Source organism: Hippocampus comes, unplaced genomic scaffold, assembly GCF_001891065.2.
Source record: "Hippocampus comes isolate QL1 unplaced genomic scaffold, H_comes_QL1_v1.1 scaffold21, whole genome shotgun sequence".
In the NCBI taxonomy this organism is placed as follows: Eukaryota; Metazoa; Chordata; class Actinopteri; order Syngnathiformes; family Syngnathidae; genus Hippocampus; species Hippocampus comes.
Window position 1 is genome coordinate 1,200,951 of NW_017805745.1, and position 16,777 is coordinate 1,217,727.

General features: G+C 43.0%; 4 protein-coding genes across 10 annotated transcripts; 3 read left to right on the plus strand and 1 right to left on the minus strand.

Moving 5' to 3' along the window:
* The first annotated feature begins 1,545 nt into the window (after positions 1–1,545).
* Positions 1,546–3,643, plus strand: LOC109524590 (gastrula zinc finger protein XlCGF17.1-like). Its single transcript, XM_019884570.1, has 2 exons — positions 1,546–2,136; positions 2,535–3,643. Exons 1-2 carry the CDS (start codon positions 2,028–2,030, stop codon positions 3,530–3,532), a joined length of 1,107 nt encoding a protein of 368 aa, XP_019740129.1. The 5' UTR covers positions 1,546–2,027; the 3' UTR covers positions 3,533–3,643.
* Positions 3,644–5,902: 2,259 nt separating this feature from the next.
* On the plus strand, positions 5,903–15,179 carry LOC109524607 (gastrula zinc finger protein XlCGF7.1-like). Of its 6 annotated transcripts, XM_019884597.1 has the most exons (4): positions 10,430–10,714; positions 11,432–13,749; positions 14,130–14,404; positions 15,077–15,164. In XM_019884597.1, the coding sequence occupies exon 2, from the start codon at positions 11,434–11,436 to the stop codon at positions 12,289–12,291; it is 858 nt and encodes a 285-aa protein (XP_019740156.1). In that variant the 5' UTR covers positions 10,430–10,714; positions 11,432–11,433; the 3' UTR covers positions 12,292–13,749; positions 14,130–14,404; positions 15,077–15,164. The 6 variants fall into 6 exon arrangements, with proteins under 6 accessions (XP_019740159.1, XP_019740156.1, XP_019740154.1 ...); XM_019884600.1 differs by lacking the exons at positions 10,430–10,714; positions 14,130–14,404 and adding an exon at positions 5,903–6,019 and having other exon boundaries at positions 15,077–15,179; XM_019884595.1 differs by lacking the exon at positions 14,130–14,404 and having other exon boundaries at positions 15,077–15,179.
* Positions 6,451–9,950, minus strand: LOC109524556 (zinc finger protein OZF-like). 2 transcript variants are annotated; one of them, XM_019884522.1, is made up of 3 exons: positions 9,518–9,950; positions 8,382–8,546; positions 6,451–8,258 (listed from the first exon to the last, which is right to left on the minus strand). In XM_019884522.1, the coding sequence occupies exons 1-3, from the start codon at positions 9,636–9,638 to the stop codon at positions 7,096–7,098; spliced, it is 1,449 nt and encodes a 482-aa protein (XP_019740081.1). In that variant the 5' UTR covers positions 9,639–9,950; the 3' UTR covers positions 6,451–7,095. The 2 variants fall into 2 exon arrangements, with proteins under 2 accessions (XP_019740081.1, XP_019740080.1); XM_019884521.1 differs by having other exon boundaries at positions 8,352–8,546.
* LOC109524595 (gastrula zinc finger protein XlCGF8.2DB-like) lies at positions 14,817–16,552 on the plus strand. The gene has a single exon (XM_019884576.1). The coding sequence runs from the start codon at positions 15,019–15,021 to the stop codon at positions 16,084–16,086; it is 1,068 nt and encodes a 355-aa protein (XP_019740135.1). The 5' UTR covers positions 14,817–15,018; the 3' UTR covers positions 16,087–16,552.
* The last annotated feature ends 225 nt before the right edge of the window (positions 16,553–16,777 follow it).

Below are 16,777 nucleotides of genomic sequence, written 5' to 3' on the forward strand. Positions count from 1 at the left end.
GCTTTAACGAAGGACGTTTGTTTTTTTAAATTTTTTTTGTTTTTTTCGGCGGGGGGGGGGGCAGGTTTATATGTAGGCAGTTGAAAAATTCCATTTATGTTCCTTCAGCAGTCCATTAAGTCTAAGTACAAACTCACCAACTGATATCCACCAGGGAAATGGAAATATTATAGCAATACTGGTGTAAAGCATCATATACGTCAAAAATCAATCATATCAATGGTTGTATGTACGCATTTATAGATTCTATGAGTACATATTGAGCACTAACAAAGATAAGTCGTGTATAAACACATAAGGACAAAAAGAACCCTGTTATAAACACGTACAATGTCATGGAATGAGAAACGGCAGTTCAAATGGGGTCGCGACATCTTCGAGGGAACGAGGGAATGCAAAGGCGGGTGCTTGGAGCGACGCATTCTGGAGGCAGCGGTTCCGACATACCGCGATATATCGCGGCCTAAGTGGGCGTGACGTCAGGGCTGCCGCGACTCCGGTCCCCGCCGCAATTTGCGCTGGCTCTTATTGCAACGGCGCGTGGAAAGGCCTTCCAAGTCGACCTGAGAAACAAATATTCAAGAAATAAAAGTTAACACGTAGCTGCGGCATCGTCGCTCGAATCATCTCAACAGCCATCCGTCTTTGGATAAATACAATCTTCAAAAGAACGATTAGCTGTTGTGTCCTTTCGCTGACCTGCCATTACTAACAACGGCGACGTTATTTGTCATCCATCGCAACAGGTAATTTGACACCAAACAATTTTTTTAGCGATCTACGCCAAATTAACTTAACCGGAGAAGCGTGTCAAGGTAAATTGAGAAGAGTTTACTCGTACAGGAAGAATTACAGTATTATTGAACGATATTTTGCTCACGTTAAGTAGTCATGAAACGTACTGCTCGCATCCTATCCGCAGTCATGTTAAGTGCTGTAATTGTGAACGCCTTATCTTCTAATACGTGTACTGTACAGTTATTTTCTTTTTCTTCCTCTTCTCCTTCTTCTTCTTCTTCTTCTTCTTCTTGCTGCTCTCCTTCCTCTTCTTCTTCTTCTTGCTCTTCTTCCTTTTCTTCTTCTTCGCCCCCTTTGCTGCTGTTGCTGTTTCATTTTTCTTCGTTTTTCTCCTGCTTATTCGTCTTCTTCTTCCACCTTTGCCTCCTCCTCCCCCCTCCTCCCCCTCTCCATCCTCCTCCTCCTCCTCCTCCTCCCCCTCCTTCTTTTCTTCTTCGTCATAGGGAGTTTTATGGTGGTCGGCGAGAATACAGTATTTCAGATGCATTACTGCCATTTACTGGTAAGGTGTGTGAAGCAAGTATGCGGCTGACCTATTACCGCGAAAATAAAACCCTTCGTGTCCGCTTTTTAATATTCTTCTCTGCCCTCAGTGACTTTGTGCTGATGTTTTTTTTTCGTCAGTGGAGCAATAATGATAATAATAATAACAATTAAAAAAAATACTTACAACATTCATAATACAATCTGATCTCAGCCGAATGGATTTATCCGTTCCGAGACGCCCTCAGTGACTTTGTGCTGATGTTTTTTTCGTCAGTGGTGCAATAATGATAATAATAATGACAATTAAAAAAAATACTCACAACATTCATAATACAACTCTGATCTCAGCCGAATGGATTTATCCGTTCCGAGAGACACGGTTCATTTTATAGCTCTGTGTAGTAGTGGCAATAAGTCATTTTGCTAGTTTGTCCTAGTGGATTTGCCGTACAACATATATACTGCAGATGAACTTAAATGTCGGATTTGTTTCTGTCAACAAAGGTGCTTTCACAATTAGTAATTATCTGCACTGAACGTGTTGAGGCGACGACACTTAACTGGTTTAAAACGTCATTCACTGATCGTCGTGTTCCGCTAAACTCTTCTCAGAGCACGTAGAGTTTTATCCGGCGAGCTCAGCGTACTTTAGCGTGCTAGCCGCAGACAAAGAGATGCGTTTGTTGTCAATACATCGCTAAGCAGAGATCAAGCGTCATCACGTGCTGTGATTTTGCTCGGAAATGTGTGCGAGGAGTGTGAAAGAAGAGTATGAGGGGGAACTTGGAACAAGAGCGGAGAACGGGCGTCAACGTCAAGTCGGTGATTCTCGAGTTGTGTTACACACAGCAGGTTTGTTCTTTTCCTCCTCTCGCTTTTTCAATCACAAGCGTCATTCTTTTACAATAGTTCTTCGAAGGTTTACTATGGTATTCAATATTCACTGCAAGATGATGCTACGCTTTCGGTACGTTCGCTGTGTTTTTTTGTGGGGGGTGCTCCTTTCTCCTTTTTTTTTTTTGTCAATACGAATCGTCTTTTTTGGCCAAGTATGTAAAAAACACATGAGGAATTTGTCTGTGGTAGCCTGTGGATGGGCTACTGTGCTCAGGTCTTCCTTTGTGCACCTGACTTCAGAAGAGAATGTGACGAGAAACAAGGATGGCCTCAAGATTGCAGTTTATCCCGTGATGTAAATCTGAGCAAAATTTGTCTTGACTAAACCATGCTTGTCTTCCTGTGGCCGGCAGATATAAGCAAAGATCTTCATCCTGAGCAGGACCCAGAGGTCCCCCATGCGAAAGAGGAAGAGGAGCCCAAGACACCCGACATTAAAGATGAAGAAGAGGAGGCTGATATCACCAAGTTTCCGTTGACTGTCATTGTGAAGACTGAAGATGATCATGATGGAGAGGATGACGAACAAGGTAAAGAATGTGGAGGACCACAAGCAGCCAGCCTTTTGGCTCCGCTTTCAGATAGTGATGACATAACGTCACACTCTTCTGACACTGACGAAGATGAAGATTCTGAAGGTGACATCACATGTCACGCTGGCAACAAACGTGTGAAATGTTCTCACTCTCAGTGTGACAAAACATTTGGCAAAAAGTCATCGTTAGACAGACACATGCGAACTGAAAAAAAAGCTCTTGCCTGCTCGGTCTGCGACATAAGTTTCATTGAACGCTCAGAGTCCGTGATACATATGAAATCACATACTGGTGAAAAACTGTTTGAATGCTCAATTTGTGGGAACAGGTTTTCTCTCAAGGGACATTTAAATGCACACACGCGAATACACACCGGAGAGAAACCTTTTGCCTGCTTGGTTTGTGGTAAAAAATTCACTGAGAAGGGACAATTGGGAACACATGCAAGAACGCACACTGGAGAGAAACCTTTTGCCTGCTCAGTTTGTAGTAAAAGATTCACACAGAAGGGACATTTAGAGACCCACACAAGAACCCACACTGGAGAGAAGCCTTTTGCATGCTCAGTCTGCACCTTAACTTTCAGTGACGGTTCAGTCTTGGTTCGACACATGAGAACACACACTGGGGAGAAGCAATTTTCATGCTCAATTTGTGGTAAAAGATTCACTCAAAGGTCATATTTGACAACACACACGAGAACACACACTGGAGAGAAACCGTTCAGTTGCAATATCTGTGATAAAAGATTCCATGTGAAGCTTCAGCTGACAAGACACAAATGTGCTGGTGAGAAGAGCAGCATGAAATTGTGAAGAGATTGTCTCTGTGGTGTGCACATCAAGTTCTGCAATCCTTGAGAGAGTTCCAGTCAAGACGTAGTGCTGCCTTTGTCAAACAAGGCTTGAGCTCCTTTCAGCAGAAGTATTTAAGATAAGATAAGATGAGATAAGATAAGATATCTTTTATTTGTCCCACATTGGGGAAATTTACAGTCTACAGCAGCAAGATTGGGAAGAAAGAAGAAAAACAAAGTCTTCACATTCACAAAATGAATGTTACTGTTTCGATGTACACCATTCAATTAAATATAAATAAAGATATTGATAAGGTGGCTTTGCTAATTACAATTGTTTTCCACATCATTTTATTTTTTATTCAGCAGCCTGACAGCAGTGGGTAGGAACGAGCGGCGATATCTCTCTCTCTTGCAGCGCGGGTGTAACAGTCTCTGGCTGAAGGAGCTACCTAGTGCTGTCAGGACGGGCTGGAGGGGGTGGGAAGGACTGTCCATCATAGCTTTTAGCTTAGCTAGCATCCTCCTGTTGCCCACCTCCTCCAGAGTGTCCAGGGAGCAGCCCAGGACAGAATTGGCCCTCCTGACTTATTTTTGACTAATTTAGTGAAGCATGTTCTTAATGAGTTGCATATACAATTTCCTTTGTCTTCAATGTATTATTTAAATTATAAAAGTCAAAAGATTTCAGGTCACCCTTATCGTATGACTTCATCTTTACTTTGTTTGACAAAGTAATTGTTGCTCTGTATCTTTATGTCAAGTGATAAAGCAGCATATGTAAGGCATTTTGTAGTCGGTTTTCCGTAATAATAATAATAATAATAATACATTTTGTTTATAAGCGCATTAGAATGCTTCCTCTCCATGACTTGCAGCAAGTGTTGATTTAGGTTTTGTGTTTTTGTTCACATATCGAAATTCAAGTTCCACTTAGCCTCTCCATCTTTGGAAGAGAATGACAATATAGCCTTTGACAGGCATATTCCACACCGGATGAGAGTCAAGAAGTTTCTTTATAGGCAAAGACTAGTGGCAGCAAAGAATTCTTGACACAGTTTGTGTTTGTTTCAAGTAGCAAATTCTAAGCTCAAAAGTGATTTCAAGAGATAGAGATGATAACTAATGCTCAGCCACAGGAACTTGCATAGATAGGAAAAAAATGTTCTGTATTGAAAGCACACCATTTTACATAGACAACAAAGTAAATCTAATGAAAATCGATTGCGAAACGGGCCAGACACGTTGCGACTCAATATCAAAGTCCATGCGTTGCCTTTGATGGGAAAATGGCCCCTGCCAATATGGCCGCCACGTAGGCACGGCGTATTGGACGCCATCTCGACTCAAAACTCAAAATGGCGGCAGCAATGACTTCATAGAGCACCCGGATTTTCGACTACGCGAATGAGAATTTCATTCAAAATTAACCCAAATTCCAAAGGTAATAACTTATCAAACGACATAAGACGAGAACAAACATTCTTTGCGTAAAACAACTTGAGGCTTCTTGAATACAGGGTTCAGCACGCTTGTGGATGTTCTTATTCAGTCCAGTTGTTGACATTGTCACTCGTTCTCGTCATATCGCAGCGGAGATAGAACGGACTGTGTAAAGTGTTCGTATTAATACAGGAAGGGATAATAAGGAACCGCGAGTGGGGGCCACATTGTTTGGCCGAAACGACGAGACGATTTGATGCCCAGCCGTCCCCGCTGCACTTTTCTCAAAGCGCTTTGATGTACAGAACAATGTTCCGAGAGTTTTGTCCAAGTGAGGGTGCCGTACATCTTCCAAGAATTCGTCCTAAATTACTGAACCTAAGACTGTACTTTCGACGCCGTGCGGTCGTCACAAAAACGCCGTGTTACATCATTTGGAATGTCGTCACGTCTGGATAACCTCGTGTCGGTGCTTGTTGAAACTTCCTTCGCTTCCTTAGCTTTGCTTTTTCAGTTTGAGACACGTTAGATCAAGGACTAGCGTGTGAAAATGTGTACAGTAAGTGTGAAAGAGGGAGGAGTACATTTACGGAACAAACGAAAGAAACGAGCGACAGCGCTCAGAAGTGGACGCTGCTTTCAAGATGCACCAATGCAGATCAGGTTATTTCACTCTCTCACTTGTGTAGTTCTTATAACTGAATGACTGTAGACCGTAGAGACAGAAAGTGCGACTGGTGGGCGGGGGATGTCAATCATTTCCTTGCGCACAGGTGGGCACACTCCCCAGTCTGTACATGTCTCGCACGCACCCTTGCCCATGCCCTGTTTGCACGGGCATGCAAATAGAAAACGCACGAAGAGGGTCTTTTTCTAGGATATAGTGGTTTGTTTTTTTAACTTTCCCAAACTTCTTGTCCTGCAGCCCTAGGTGAAGCTCGCCATCTTGAGAAGCACGAGTCTGTGTCACCTCACATTAAAGAGGGAGAGGATCCAAAGCTCCCAGCTATTAAAGACCTCGGAAATTAAAGCCGAAAAGGAGCCAGAGCCCCTCCACTGTAGGGTAAGTGAAAGTTTACCGAATCATCAGTATAAGTAGTTTCTATGTTGATGAACAAGACATTAGAGTGGTTTCTAAGGACAAACAACATAATTTAGAGCTTAATGCATTTTATTATTATTTTATACATTTTTGTTGTTGAAAATGTTTTGTCTGTATATTTATAACTGGTGTTGCCATTGTTTTAGATGTATGTGTGTGTGTGTGTGTGTGTGTGTGTGTGTGTGTGTGTGTGTGTGTGTGTGTGTGTGTGTGCGTGCATTTGCAAATTTGATTCAATATAAAAAACGGATGTGGATTGTTGATAATGTGTTTCCAAGTTGGAAATCCATTTGTGAGCCACGCTGAGTTCGAGCACTGGGCGATATGGACAAGATTTTATAGCCTGATCAATGTCATTTCAAATCCCAGTCACGACATGAAATGAATTGCAATTGTCTCTGAACCTTTCTCCGTTTATTTCTAAAACACACGTTATATACAACAACAATCAAACTGATAAAGGAATAAATACAAATTCGATTCAGTCCAACTGTTACACTCATGCAAGAGTTGGATGAAGTAGTGCGTTGACTGGTCATGCTTGCCGGGCGAGGCATTAGGATGTCACCATAGCAAGCTGTCTCAGATCAGCGGCGCTAACAATATCTGCACATCAAACTCACCACAGAAACCATGTCGGGCAGTCCGACATTTTAAAATTGTGTGGCGTTATATCGCACAGCTCGACTGTGTATGCAAATGACCTGTGAGACATCACTCCCAACATGCGGTGCAGGTCTCCTACAGGTGCGTGCACGTGACCTGACATGTAACGCTGTTAAGAGAGTACAAATGATTCCTCAATCGGCCACATTTTCCTGACTCCGTTTTTTAATCATATTCGGAGGTTCTGTACGAAAGTCAAGTGTCTCACACTTTTCAATACAAATTACACGGATGGTTGAAGGACTCATGGCCAAAGAAAGCAATGACAATTCATCTGAACAGCATTGAGGCCTCGAGAAGAGCGAGTGAACACACTCACTGTTTGAAAGACTTGGACACTTCATCGCAAAGACTCAACATTTCTTTACACTTCATTGATCGCTTCTCTTCTCACCAACACACTTGTGTTTCTTCACCTGATCCTTACGGGAGAATTTTTTCTCGCAAACATCGCAACTGTACGGCTTTTCACCGGTGTGTGTCCTGGTGTGGATTGTCAAAGTGCATCTTTGAGAGAAACTTTTGCCACAAAATGAGCATGAGTACAGTTTCTCCCCAGTGTGCGTTCTCATGTGTTTGACTAATCCCGAACGATCACTGAAACTTACGGTGCAGACGGAGCAGACAAAAGGTTTCTCACCGGTGTGTATTCTGGTGTGCGTCATCAACTGTCCCTTTATTGAGAATTTTTTACCGCAAAATGAGCACTCGTAAGGCTTCTCCCCTGTGTGAATGGTCATGTGATTGGTTAAACTAATCTTTTGAGTTAATCGAAGACCACACACGGAGCAGGAAAAAGGTCTCTCCCCGGTATGCGTTCTGGTGTGTGCTACTAGATGTCCCTTGATAGAGAATCTTTTGCCACATACTGAGCAGGGATAAGGCTTCTCTCCAGTGTGTGTTCTTGTGTGTGTTCTCAAATGTCCCTTGAGAGAGAAGGTTTGACCACAAACCGAGCAGACAAAGGGTTTCTCTCCAGTGTGTGTCCTTGTATGGATTTTCAAATGTCCCTTCACAGAGAATCTTTTACCACAAACCGAGCATGCAAAGGGCTTCTCCCCAGTGTGTATTCTCATGTGATTAGTCAAATTTACCTTTTGACTCAAGACAAGACCGCAGACTGTGCAGGGAAAAGGTTTCTCCCCAGTGTGTGTTCGTGTGTGTGCTCGTAAATGTCCCTTTTGAGTGAATCGTTTCCCACAAATGGAGCAGGCAAAAGGTTTCTCCCCGGTGTGTGTTCTCATGTGTATTTTCAAGCCCCACTTTGAACTGGATACTTTGCCACACTGCGAGCATTTCCAATATGTGTCCGCATCACCGGGAGAGTGTTCATCATCGGTGTCAGGAGAGTCTGATAGTGGAGCTAAGAGCCCATCTTTTTGTGATCCTCCACGGTGCTCTCCATTACTTTCTTCCTCGCCATCACCTTCAATCTTCACAATGATACCAGCCAATGGAAACTGTGTGAGCTGAGTCTCCCGCTCTTCCTCTTTAATCTCCTGCCGCTCAGAACAAAGATCTTCTTCGCCAATGTCTGCAGGACACAAGAAGACAAACAGGCGTGGTTTGGTCAAGTCAAGCTTTGCTTAGTCGAGTCTCACGTGGTGATTTTTATGTTGCTCATCACTTTGACTGGGACGAAGCAGCGGCCACTCATCTTGCTCATCATCATCTTCACTCTTCACAATGACCCTGGGAAAAGGAAATTCTGTGATGGCAGCTTCTTGCTCTTCCTCTTTAACGTAGGGCTGTTCTGACTCCTGCGTCTCCCTCCTGAAGCTCCATTCCTGCTGCTCAGGATGAAGATATTCTTCACTGACGTCTGCAGGACACGAGAAGACAAACACGTGGGTTGCTAAAGTCAAGGTTTGCTCAGTCAAGTCTCATGTTGTGACTTTGATGCTTTGATTAGGTTTGAGAAGCACATTCACTTTAATTCTTCAGCAAAAACAGCAGTAGGCAACCATCACTGGTGCGATGAACGTTATTGGTGGCTGAATACAGAAACTCCCCCACGAACCAAAAACAAAAAAATCTTTGTTTTTGAAATGGCAATCACCGCTAAGCCTGAAGAAGAAAATGATTGCCGGGGCATTTTCGCTCAAAGAGAGGTCTTTGTGTGTTTGCGCATCAGGTTTAGCGACCCAACCCAGAGTCATTCTCCAAGGTTCCAATTGACGCTAACAACACTAGTCAGTGTTACTGATGTATTTGTGGTGAGAAGGAGAGCAATACAGTGCAAATTACTGAGATTTGTGATGGGCTTATTGCTATATTGATGAGGATGAGCAATGGATTCAAATTACATAAAATGTGTGTGGTTCATCCTTCTAATCTGTTTGATTAATTTTGGTGGCATTAAGAACTGCACAAATCCAGGAGGACGTTCAATGTGAATACAATTGTTGTGATCTTTTCATCAGGTGGGGCAGGAATTGATTGTGTACTTTAAAATGCTAAAGTGGTTATGTTTTTTTTTAATCAGTTTTGCCCAGTGATCTTTTTATGTTTCCAAATTACCGCACACGTTTTGTACAATGTACACTGTGTGGTGTACGAGTTGTTATGGTGTCAAAGTACGAATGACATTTGCCCATCCTGCCCAGTGCCCCTCGATTCTGTCATGTCCACGGTGGCCTGAATCAAGGCTGCCGTGCCCTGGGTTCAGAGACAGCTGTAGAGCCACCAAAACACCGGCAGTACTAGACATCGCACAGCATGTTGTCATGAGATTCCGTTGTGGAAAAAAATGCGCACAATTTGCGTCAAGTAGAAATGACGAAGTGAACAAACCTGCTCTGTCATCGCGAGGCTCCTTGACAGCAGCGTCCAGTCGTTGATGTTGTCGCTCGCACTCCTCTTTTGTTCCAAAAAGTTCCTCCGCGTAATCTCCTTTCACACTTTTTGCACACATTTTCGCACGATTGCCGGAACACTTTACAATCACTCGCGACCTGTGCTTCAAGTGATATCTGGACAACAAAGTCGTCTCTTTGTTAGCGGCTAGCAGGCTAACCTAAGCTAGCTCGAGACGCTTCGACGTGCACAGAGACGAGTTTATTTGGACTTAAAAGACAATAAAAGTAGTCATGCGATGTACTAACAATATTGTTAGTATGCCATTAATAATTTAGGGAGGATTTGTAATTGGAGCGCCTTTGTCTCACACAAACCGTACACGGAAGTGAAGCTGCAACAGAAACTGCTGTACGGCACGGTCACTTGGACAAACTACGACGCTGTCTCAATGTTGGGGTTACGCCATATATTTTAATCTATTGACTGGAATTAATGCCCGCTCTGTGTCTTGGTTTGTTGCTTCGATGTTCAGAGCATTCGCCCTGGTTCGAGCTACCTCGAAATTAGTGCAAGTGCAAGTGATTTTATAGCGACGAAATAAATCTCACATGCACACGCGCGCGCACGCACACACACACGCGCACACACACACACACGCACACATACACACACTTTCTGTCACTGAAAATGCCATCAGACTGCATTCTCTGTCGCTTGCCTTTTGGAAATCTGCATAGTATGAAAACGTTAGTTTAGGTGAATGATAATGCTATGAGAACTGGCTCTGAGAGTTAAACGGTTGATCCGTTGTAAGCATCAAATTAACGAGCCGCTTCGTCCATCGGAGCACAGTACTTTGCCACATCCAACGTTTTCGTCGAGTACCCATCATTTGGCCAAGTGGGATTCCGTACGACTTTCGTGGCTGCTCTACTCCCATGGACGTTTTGTACCGCTCGAGCTTCATCCAATGTATTCTTCCAAGATTAATTCTGCACGTAGTAAAGTCGCGACAAAATGAGTCCAACGTCGTTTTAACGTACTACAAAGTCATTACTTATGGCTTCGTATCCGGATACACTCGTCTCGTTGCACGTTGAAGGTTCTCGGGCTATTTTGCTACGCTGAGCTTGCTAGCTGCTAACAAAGAAACATGTTTGTTTTCAATACATCGCTCAGCAGAGATCAGGGGTGAGTGTAAAGTCTTGTGATTATCGTCTGTAAATGTGTTCAAAAAGTGCGAGAGAAGAGAACGAGGGAGAACTTTCCGGAACCAAAGAAGAGAACGATTGGACGCTGTTTTTGTACAGCCCCGAGTAGGTTTGTACAGGTCCTGATCAGGTTGAGCATGTCTCTGGGTTTTTCTTTTCTGTTCGTGGAGCAAAGATTTCACATTTTGATTGTTGACGACTGTGAAAACAGCTGATTTTCTAGTTCCAAATACAGGATTTATAAACGCGAGTCTCCAACCTCACCATAAATATATCTGTTCTGATGAACATAACGTGAGAAAATGTATTCTGCACTTTCCACTTCACGGTAGAAGAAGCAACAATGCTCAACGTTCTCCATTTATAGGCAATTTGTTTAACTCTGGACTAATGATCATCAAGACTTTTTGAGATACTTGTTGAAAATGTTCCAGTTTCACACAACTTTATGTATTGAGTCCTGACCACAACATTGTTGCTTGGCACAACCTAAGAAGAGCTTTTCACTCTAGACAGGAATTTTGCTGCACTGCAACAGTTTTCTTAAGAGAAATGGTCCCAAATTATTCTCCTAGTCCCCCTGCGAATGCTGACAAGTTCTACTCTGCGAAAATACAAAAACATACAATTGTTTGTGTGGTATTCATTTCAGCAGACTTTACCAAAATGTGTGTGTTTGCTTTTCTGTGTCCTGCAGACATGAGTGAAGACTATCTTGGTCCTGAGCAGCGGGAACCACGGCCGTCCCGCATTAAGGAGGAAGAGCAGGAGGCCGATGTTGCCAAGTTTCCATTGACTTTGGCCAGGGTGAAGGGTGAGGAATGTGACGGAAACCACCGCGGGGTTTCAAAAGAAGACGGCGCCGTAGCTCTCCTCACAGGGACTGACGACAGGTCACAGCCTGGCACCGATGACGACGATGAGCGCTCAAAAGGCGAAAAGACATGCCACGCTAGTGACAAACGCTGGCAGTGTTCTCAGTGCGGGAAAACTTTTAGCTCCAAGTGGAATTTGAAAGTTCACGTGAGAAGTCACGAAGGGGAAAAACCTTTCAGTTGTTCAGATTGCGGGAAAAGATTTGCGGAGAAGGGACATTTGAACAGACACGGGAGAACACACACTGGGGAAAAACCTTTTTCTTGCATGGTGTGTGGTATTAGATTAGCTCAAAAGATTAATTTAACAACTCACATGAGAACGCACACAGGTGAGAAACCTTTTGCCTGCCCATTTTGCGGTAAAAGATTCTCTATCAAGGGACAATTAAAAACACACACAAGGATACACACTGGCGAGAAACCTTTTTCCTGCTCCGTCTGCACTTTCAGTTTCAGTGAACGTTCGAAATTGGTGAAACACATGAGAACGCACACTGGGGAGAAACGGTTTACCTGCTCAATTTGCCAGAAAAAATTTGCTCAAAGGTGCACTTTGAAAACACATACAAGAATTCACACCGGCGAGAAGCCGTTCAATTGCAACGCTTGTGAGAAAAGATTCTCTCGGAAGGATCAAATCAAGAGACACAAGTGTCCTGGTAAAAAGAGCAGCAAGTAATGAAGCTTTAAATAAACTGTGACAGGAAAAAAAAAACAAGCTCTAAAAGTGTATCCGGAATATAAGGCCGAATCAAATACAAATGTTGAAACCGGGAAAATGTCCAATTTTGATCGAGGCTCAATGCAACTAAGCTGAATTGTACTTGTTCTCTTTGATTCAGCCATTTGGGCTTTGCGTTGATGCTTGTTTTCATGCATTCATGACATGAATCAACATCATAGCGCCAAATCTTGATCTGTACTTGGTTCTGTCAAGAAAACATATTCATGACCCCTTCGATCAATGAGAAGATGTTTATGAATGCGCTGGGTTACAAAGTGGCCTGATATGTTTTGTTTACCTGTTTTATTGTATACAAAACATGCAACGTTGCCTAGAAATGTATATTAAATAAATTGCAATCATGTACCGGTAATTATAGTGTATGTTTCCAAGTTGGTCAATTTCCAAATAATTTTTTTTTTTCATAGTCTAAAACTGATGACACACATCCGTCCGTCCGTTCACGTTACGATTATCCTCAATGGGGTCAAAGGTGAGCTGCAGCCTATCCCGTTTTTCTTTGCGTAAGAGGTGGCCTGTATCGATTGGTCAGGTCCCAGAAACTCGTATTTTGGATTATTAGTGTGAATTTTACCAAAAGTTGCGGGTTTTCTGGTTAGTAGCCACGAGGGGGCTCCCTTTGATCGCCGGTCAGTCCACTTCGAGGCGAACATAAACCTTGCTGGGTTTCTGGACCTTACGTTCCGCCTGGCATTTAACATTGGGAGAGAGGAGCTACGTACAAATGCAAAAAGCACTTTTATTAGTAAATTCATGTTAGAGAGTTTGGAGAATCTGTTTGTGGAGACGTTCATTCGTAATAGGAACTGGCGATTAGAGTGTAAGCAGTGGTTGAATTTCGAACACAACCCATGCAACCACGAAACATTAATTCCGTGCGTATTCGCCTAAACTGTTTGTTCAATTCGTCGTTTGTTTTCGAATGTTATAATCGTAGCGCCAGCACGTAGTTTGTCCAAGTGGACTTGCCGTCCGAATTCCATTCCAGCGCTCCAGACACTTTTTGAGGGGTGCTAAACACTTTTTGACACGGGGCTATATTTCGTATCTCTTCCTGTATTCGTACTGGACAGACTAAGCCCAAGACGCAGTCCGAGCTGTACTGTTGTAAAACATCGCTACGTGTTTTCGTTATGAACTCGTCCCGACAGACGTAGGACCTTCTCGAGTTAGCTTAGCTTCCTAGCTGCTAACTAGAGAGGCGCTTGTTAGCCACACAACGCTCAGCAAGGGAACGAGTCTGAGTATGAAGTGTTGATTATCTTTTGAAAATGTGTGCAACGCGCGTGAAAGTAGAACAGTCCGAGGAGGAACTCTCTGGAACAAAAAAGGCGGAGCGTCAACGGATGGCCGCTGTTTTCAAGAGGCCTCAACATATAACACACGGAGAAGGTTTGTTCGCTTGCGTTCAATTATTTTGTTGCCACTTTTTATTTTCAACATCATTCCCGCCACGTTTATTATAGACCTGCTTAAGGAGCTAAGACGCATAGCTCATACATACATAAGAAGGACGTGAAAGTAGGCACGCGCATTTTTTTCAAGTCATTTTGCAACTGCGTTATTCTTTGAAGCATTAATAAGAATTTGTGCATTTTTTAGTGAGGTCAGGACACAGTTATAGCCATGAATACAATTGCACAAATTGCATCTATTATAGCGTGAATATACAGGACCAGGACCCCTTCTGACAGAGCCACCACAACTTTGGCTCACATTCCCCCGGCAGGGTCTTTATGCGTCCTGCGTGGGTGTGTCTTCACCTCGAGCAGCAGGAGCCCGAGCACCCCCAAATGAAAGAAGAGGAATTGCAGCCCTCTCAAATTAAAGGGACGAAGGAGCTGGAGCCGCACCACATTAAAAACGCAGTAGGCTGATATCATCACCTCTCCATTGACCATCATAAAGAATGAAGATTATGATGATCAAGAAGTTGATGACGGCCATTGTAGAGGATCTCAAGCAGACGACCTCGTAGCACCATCAGATAGTGACGACACAACATCACACTCTCCTGACACCAATGATGATGATGGACACTCCAAAGGTGATATGACATGTCACATGGACAACAAGCACTTGAAGTGTCCTCAGTGTGACCAAACTTTTGATCAAGTTGTCACTGAAAAGACATTCAAGAACACAGACGGGAGAGAAAAAAAAAATCCTGTTCAGTTTGTGATAAAAGACTCAGACACATTTCATAGCACACATCAGAACATGCACAGGGGAGAAACATTTTGCCTGCTCAGTTCATGTGAACAGTTCCATTCTGAAGGGACATTTAAGGACACACAGAAGAACACATGCTTGGGAGAAAAGTTTTGTCTGCTCAGACTGTGGTAAAGGTTTTTACTCAGAAGGGACATTAATAGCACACAAAAAAACACACTGGAGAAAATGACTTTTTCTTGCTCAGTGTGTGATCTTGCATTCATGCAAAAAAACAAAACAGTTTAACAAATCTTTGGAGAACGCACATGTGTGAGAAACCTTTTGCCTGCTCAGTTTGTGGGAAAGGATTCACGGTAAATGCACAAATTAATAGAACACACCAGAACTCATACTGGGGGAAAATCTTTTGTAAGCTTAATACAGTATGTGGTTTGGAATTAAATAATTAATTAATTAGCAGACAACATCAGAGGCACCGCATGAGACATGACTCAGCAAAACTTGACTGCCAAACCATGCTTGTTTTTCTTCTTGTGTCCTGTAGACATCTGTGAAGAATATTTTGCTTCTGAGCAGCTGGAACAGGAACCCTTTCAAACGAATGAGGAGGAAGAGCCAGAGCTCTGCTGCATCAAAGAGAAAGAGCAGGAGGCTGAATCCACCGACTTTCCGTTGACTGTCATAAAAAGTGAAGGTGATGACGAGGAAGGAGGTGGTGGAGATCACTGTGGCGGATCCCAATCAGACAGCCTCATAGCTCCACTATCAGATTGTGATGACATAATGTCACAGTCCTCTGACGCTGATCATGAACACTTGAAAGGTGAGATGAAATGTCGCGCTGACAACAAGCACATGAAATGTTCTCAGTGTGACAAAACATTTGTCAACAAGTCAGCGTTGAAAAGACACGCAAGAACCCACACCGGTGAGAAACCTTTTGCGTGTTCAATATGTGAAAAAAGGTTCTCCATGAAGGGACATTTAAGAACACACACAAGAACACACACTGGAGAGAAACCTTTTTCCTGCTCGGTGTGTGGTAAGAGATTCACTCAGAAGGGACATTTGATCGCACACACAAGAACACATACAGGGGAAGACACATTTGTCTGCTCAGTATGTGGTCTCATCTTAACTCAAAAGGTGAGTTTAACAAATCACATGAGGACACACACCGGAGAAAAACCTTTTGCTTGCCCAGTGTGTGATCTTAGACTGACTCAAAGGGCTCACTTAACAACTCACATGAGGATACATAAAGTAGAGAAACCTTTTGCCTGTACAGTTTGTGAAAAACAATTTTCTGTCAAGGGAAGTTTAGTTAGGCACACAAGAACGCACACTGGGGAGAAACCCTATGCTTGCTTAGTTTGTGGTAAAAAATTTTCCATGAAGGGACATTTAATAACGCACACAAGAATACACACTGGAGAGAAACCTTATGCCTGCTCAGTCTGCGACTTCAGCTTCAGTGACAATTCAGCTTTGGTTCGACATTTGAGAACACATACCGGTGAGAAAGCATTCGGTTGCAGTGCCTGTGATCAATGATTTGCTTATAAGTATCAGATGGACAAACACGAGTGTGCTGGGGAGAAGAGCGCCAATCATTGAATCCACCCATCCATCTATCATGGGTCACCAACCTTTTTATAACTGAGAGCCAGTTCCTGGGTACTGATTGATAGACACTTCTGAAATAACAAATATGCCCAAATAACCTTGATGTGTTATTATGAATCGTTTACCATATTTGTTTTTGGGAAGACGCCGATCATGTTCACGATTGCTCACAATAATTAGGAAAGAACAGTTAATGCTTTATTTTGATAAATCTCTGCCAGGTTTCACATTTTGATCGCCTCTACAATGTTCCTGGAAAGTCACAATGTCCCATCGGTGATCATTTTTACGGTCTCTCACGCGAGATGGAAAAAAAAGTAAAGAAAAAGAGCCTTGGGTTGCGAAATTATGTGAACTGTCAATTCATCGAAAATAAATATGAATGAGCCAACAATTTCCAAAATTGGAGGTATTTTATCATAATCCTGACTAAAATTAAATGGCAACTTGATAGTGGTGCCTTGAACTATGATTGCTCCAATTTATGAGTGGTTTTTTTGTGTTGTGTGCCCCTGTTTAGTTGACTGATTTTGTTTCTGTGTGTGTGTGTGTGTGTGTGTGTGTGTGTGTGTGTGTGTGTGTGTGTGTGTGTGTGTGTGGGAGGTTTGTAGCCACTCAA

Coding starts and splice junctions, on each gene's coding strand:
- LOC109524590 (XM_019884570.1), top strand. CDS start 2,028: ATGTGTGCGAGGAGTGTGAAAGAAGAGTATGAGGGGGAACTTGGAACA. Junction 2,137..2,534: donor AGTTGTGTTACACACAGCAG/GTTTGTTCTTTT, acceptor TGTGGCCGGCAG/ATATAAGCAAAGATCTTCAT.
- LOC109524607 (XM_019884600.1), top strand. CDS start 11,434: ATGAGTGAAGACTATCTTGGTCCTGAGCAGCGGGAACCACGGCCGTCC.
- LOC109524595 (XM_019884576.1), top strand. CDS start 15,019: ATGACTCAGCAAAACTTGACTGCCAAACCATGCTTGTTTTTCTTCTTG.
- LOC109524556 (XM_019884521.1), bottom strand. CDS start 9,638: ATGTGTGCAAAAAGTGTGAAAGGAGATTACGCGGAGGAACTTTTTGGA. Junction 8,547..9,517: donor GCCTCGCGATGACAGAGCAG/GTTTGTTCACTT, acceptor CGTGTCCTGCAG/ACGTCAGTGAAGAATATCTT. Junction 8,259..8,351: donor GCTGCTTCGTCCCAGTCAAA/GTGATGAGCAAC, acceptor TGTGTCCTGCAG/ACATTGGCGAAGAAGATCTT.